Raw genomic sequence first — 5,196 nt, 5'->3', positions numbered from 1 at the left:
CAAGGGAGGAAAAAGGGGGTCCTTTTTGGTGTAAATCTGGAGTCTAATTCCGTAATATATCACGGTACCTCGTAAAACCGACACTAAAACGTCCCGGCCTACAAATCACCCGGCCAGATTATGAGTTCATTGTATTATGCGAATGCTTTATTTTCTAAATATCAGGCCGCAAATTCGGTTTTCCCCTCCGGAGTATTTCCCGAGCAAACTTCTTGCGCATTCGCTTCCAATGCCCAGCGCACCGGCTATGGCTCCAGTTCCACGGCCTCTTTCGCTGCTTCCATGCCTGGTCTCTACCCTAGCGGGGGAGGTATGCACCCACAGCCCCCCGGCATGTATTCCAGCGGCTACGGTCTGGACACCAGCTCCTTCAACATGCACTGTTCCCCCTTTGAGCAAAACCTCTCCATGATGTGTCCGGGAGACGCGTCCAAACCCAACTGTAACAAAAGCGACCAGAGGGACACGGACTTGCGGCACGAAAACAACTTGCGAATATATCCTTGGATGCGAAGCACAGGTGAGATCCTTTGGGAGAATGGTGGAGGTGGCGGGAAAGCTTCGGGGAGAAACCAGGATCAGCGGCCGCGGGAGGGGGGAGGAAGAGGTAATATTGCGGGTGGGGGAGGAAAAGATGGTGCTGAACTCCTTTTATGACGTTTGCCTCCAAAGGAATCTTTCCCACCCCTCCTCCTTCTCTCGCCGTGATCCCCTGCAAAAGTAACCTTAAACAAACGGTTAAATTTTTATTTCTTCTGTTGTTTCTGTTTCTGGCTTCCTGTATGTCGAAGACAGGGTGTCTTCGGAAAACCGTGCTGTACTGTTAGAGGGAGGGTGGAAGAGAAGAAGAAAGAGACAGCCTATAAAAAAAAGTCGGTCTTGTTTCACTTTCCTTCCGTTCCCTTTTTCCTACCCTTAGGGGTTGCAAACACATAAACTCAGAAGTTTCTCTCAGATTCTGCTCCAGAAATTGATTCTTGTTGATTGCATAGCCGTTCGATTTCACCTTAGAAATATTTTTTTAAAGACGTGGGTGGGTGGGAGGAACACACATACATAAGCACACATCCTGGTGGGACTTGTTTTGTTTTCAAAAGGGCCATTTCATCATAAACCCCCTTCCCCCTGTGTCTATGCCCTTCCTCTCCTTTCTCTAGGATGTGCAATTGCAGATGCACTTCAGTCTCACCAGATTCTGGAAATTGGAAAGAGGGTCAGATCATTCCCCCCCCACCCCCGACTAATTAAAATATGTGTGTATGTCAGGTTTTGGAACAGGAATGATACATAAGAGACTTGTGGAACCAAAGGACTCTGTAAGAGCAGAACAGATGCACTGGTTGAGCTTGTTACACCTAATACCCTCTTTCCCAATTGTGTGTAGTCTGTATTAAGTACCAACAGTCTTATCTGCCTACTTTTCTCTGCCTTCTACCTGATGTTGTACTGTTATTAGGGAAGGCAGTGTAAGTTAAACTCTAAGGCACCTTGCAAAACCCAGAGGGAAGAAAGAACGCTTCCATCACTTGGCTTTCTAAGCTCAACTGTCCTTAACCCGTTATAGCACCATTATCACATTCAGTAATAGCTCTATGCTCCTCTTGAGAGCCAGGTTTCTCTTCCATGCTTGGTGGGATTGGTGATTCCCTTTCTTACTCCCACAAATCAACTCCATTATACAATTACTGTTACAGGATCCCAGTAGAACAAGCACATTGTATTAAAACCAACAGAGGCAGATTTCTAAGAAGCACAGAACACTTCAAGCTTGAAGTGGAAGGAAAATTATGTTCAAGTTACAATTCTATGCACTTATATCTGGGAAATAACTAGTATTTACCTCTGATTAATCATATGTAGGACCCACTGTAAAAGGTGATGTGACTCTTAATATTGCCTTTTCAAGCTTATGTTTCTTAAGAACTAACAGGTGGATGAAGGGGATAAATCAAACATTGGAAGACCCCTCTCCCCAATAATTGAATGTAGGAAAATTGATTAGACTTTTAGTGGACCCAAATACTAAGGCAAGAGATAACAAGAACATTGCAAGCAGCCAATTTTCCACATTCTTCTACAGCTAGACTGTTGGTGAAAGTGGTCATTTCAGTGTGAGAGGGAACAGTCTGAGGTTGTCCACAGATCAATAGGCAGAAAACTAAATTGATGTCTGTAGGAATAGGAAGGGCTCCCTCTTTGGCAATTCTTTCACCCACGACTATTTCGAAATCTGCCGATTTTCTAGTGATATTCCAGTGCAGCTTTCCTCACTTCAGTACCCCTTGGATGTGTTGACTACACCTAGCATCATAGTCAGCGACAATATAATCTGTAATCCCAGGCTTGTGGAGGCACCTGACTGGGGAATGTCTTGGTAAAAGTTCAATTTTAAAGTATTATATGCCCCCCATGTAATGATTTGATACCTCTGGAGTGGAAAGTGGGGCTGAGACAAAAATTCAGGCTAGGTCTCTTTCCAAAAGGAGACCAAAGGGGATGAGGTGAAAACAAAGGCTGTGTGTGTGTAATGAACATGAAGGCATAGTAGCTTCAGTAATTTCAGGGGCTAACGTAATAGATTCAACTTTTCTTTCTTATTAGGTAATCCTTAAACCATGGTCACACTGCAAGTCAAAGCCCAGTTTTAGTGTTGTGGGGTGGGGTGGAGAAGGGGTAATTCAAAATAACTTTCTTTTTCTCCTCCACTTTATAGTAACCGGCAATAAGCAGCAGCTTCTGATAGCAGGGAAAATTCTTCTTTATGCTTTGCTGTTGGAAGACAATATTGAAGGACGGAAGACAAGCAGGGCGCAAGGCAGGACTCCCCACCCGTATTGCGGGTCTGATGGCTTCTTTCCCCATTTGGACAAATGCAATGAAAACTGGGGTTTATTTCTTCTGTCTCTTATCTCCCCCCCCTCCCTTCCCCCCATCTCCTGCATTTCCTTGCGCCTTGCCTGGAATTGGGAGATTCCACTGCCAGAGCAAGACTGGCCATTACAGCCTTCCGTTCAGCAGTTTACAACTCACATTCCACAGACAGCTTATTTTCCCCCCTCTTTATATCCTGCTTTATTGCTCTTTTTAACAGAGCCAAAGACCTACACAAGGACCTCTCCCTTTTTTTTGCTAAACAATAAGTTAAACAGTAAGTTAATCAACACATTTCAGAGAGGTAAAGTAGGGGTCTTTTAACTCTGGCAAGAATCATTGATAAAATCCATTTACTCAAAAGCCTTGTTAGTTGTATCAGGCCATCAAGAAATGACTGAAGAATTGATTTCTGGTTTGAATCCAGATTCTTTGGATGCCGGAGTAAAATAGTTGTGGTCAAAGGCAGGACGCTTGCTTTGAGGAATTCCCATACTGACTGAGCCCAGCAGCTTCCGAAATTCCGAATGAAAAAATCCAAATACCATTTTTTCCCCCTCAGGGGAAGTGGTAGAATAAAATAAAACACAACCTAGAAAAGGAAGGAAGTAATGTTACCCTAACATTAACCTTCACTGACTTAAAGAAGTTTACCAGATGTGGAAATTTCTGCAGGGAAGAAGCTTCCTTGTAATTACATCTACCTCAATTCTTGTTGCATGATTTAACTCTTATCATACATCTTATGAAAAAATAAGTAGCAAGCTTTTTATAGAGCTTTTTATTCAAGCTTGCATTTCTCAACAAGAATTTTTATTGATCTTTATTGGTACTGATAGTAATCTTGACATTTAAAAAAATAATGCATTGAATCTCCCTGAACAAAATTTGCATCACCATTAAATTGTCCCATATTAATTCAATCCTTGTCTTAAACTCAACCTGCTATGCCTCCAGTATCAGTAAGTATCATTAAGTTGTGCACCTAATAATTACATTTATTTGAAATTATAGAACTGAATAGTACATTAATGCCTAAAGAAGCTGAAAGATTCATTCAAAGTATGCAATATCATATACTTTTCTTTTAATTTGTTTTAATGGTGTCAAAATACAAAATACATACAGATTTTATATAAGGAAAAATATGTTATTAAAACTAGATAGTTTTAAATCTATGTATACTGTGAATGTGCCTGCTTGTAAAACACACATAGATGCACATAAAGAAGTGAAAAACCAAAATAAGCTTGTAAAATTCTCTTTTATTATTTTGCAGGAACTGACAGAAAGAGAGGCCGCCAGACTTATACCAGGTACCAGACCCTGGAACTGGAGAAGGAATTCCATTACAACCGTTACTTGACCAGAAGGCGACGCATTGAGATAGCCCATGCTTTATGTCTTACGGAAAGACAGATCAAAATCTGGTTCCAGAACAGACGAATGAAGTGGAAAAAAGAAAACAAACCTGCAGGGCCAGGCTCAAATAGCCAGGAAAAACCAGAGGCTGAAGAAGATGAAGAAGAATGAAAGAAAAAAAAAAGGATGAAAGTAGAAATGGAAAAGAGAATGGAACTGAATGGAAAGGGAGGGAAAAGAAAAAGGAAAGGAAAGAAAGTAATCTGACCGCACTGTTACACAAATTTAGAGGAAAATGTAAAAATTAACATAACAGACTGTACATTGAAACAAGAAACAAACACCTAAGCAAACTGAAAGGATTCTTTCTTCTGCTTCTTGACACTTGGGAAACTACCTATATTAACATTTCTCTCTTATTTTGTTTTTGTACAACAAAAAAAGAAATCTACCTATTAAATGTCTCTTTAGAATCAAATCTAGGTAACTGTTTTGTTTTTATGTGGGTATACATATAGTCTAAGTATTTGTAAATTTTCTTGTTTAAAATTTCTCTTTTTGATCCTCTTGTAATTTGAAAGAAATGGTTTATGAAGTAAAAAATGTGGACGTGGTTAGCACTTTTCCTTAGAAAACCGTGAACTCCAAATGTATGAAGGGAACACAAAACTTAGCAGAAGACGATTGTTGTACATAATTCTGTAAGATTCCTGTCTTCCTCTACGTCTGATTACTGGTGCTGTTTTTTGTTTTGTTTTTTCTTGCTTATTTTATTTTATTTTGTTTTTGTTGATGTATATTTTTACATGTTTGCAATGGACCACTTCATTTTTACTGTCACTAGAGAATCTGAAATTAATATTGTGCTGAGTAAAACCAATGTATATGATAGATAGAAAATTCTTTAATAGTTTACCAACCTTTTTGATTTGTATTCTGTGATTACTATGCGTAGAAAAGGGG

General features: G+C 40.1%; 1 protein-coding gene across 1 annotated transcript; it reads left to right on the top strand.

Moving 5' to 3' along the window:
• On the top strand, positions 1 to 5,196 carry HOXB7 (homeobox B7). Its single transcript, XM_026710783.2, has 2 exons — positions 1 to 520; positions 4,151 to 5,196. Exons 1-2 carry the CDS (start codon positions 121 to 123, stop codon positions 4,402 to 4,404), a joined length of 654 nt encoding a protein of 217 aa, XP_026566568.1. The 5' UTR covers positions 1 to 120; the 3' UTR covers positions 4,405 to 5,196.

Source organism: Pseudonaja textilis, chromosome Z, assembly GCF_049901715.1.
Source record: "Pseudonaja textilis isolate UNSWEBS1 chromosome Z, rPseTex1.2, whole genome shotgun sequence".
NCBI classification, from domain to species: Eukaryota; Metazoa; Chordata; class Lepidosauria; order Squamata; family Elapidae; genus Pseudonaja; species Pseudonaja textilis.
This window is presented reverse-complemented; position numbering and strand designations above follow the sequence as displayed.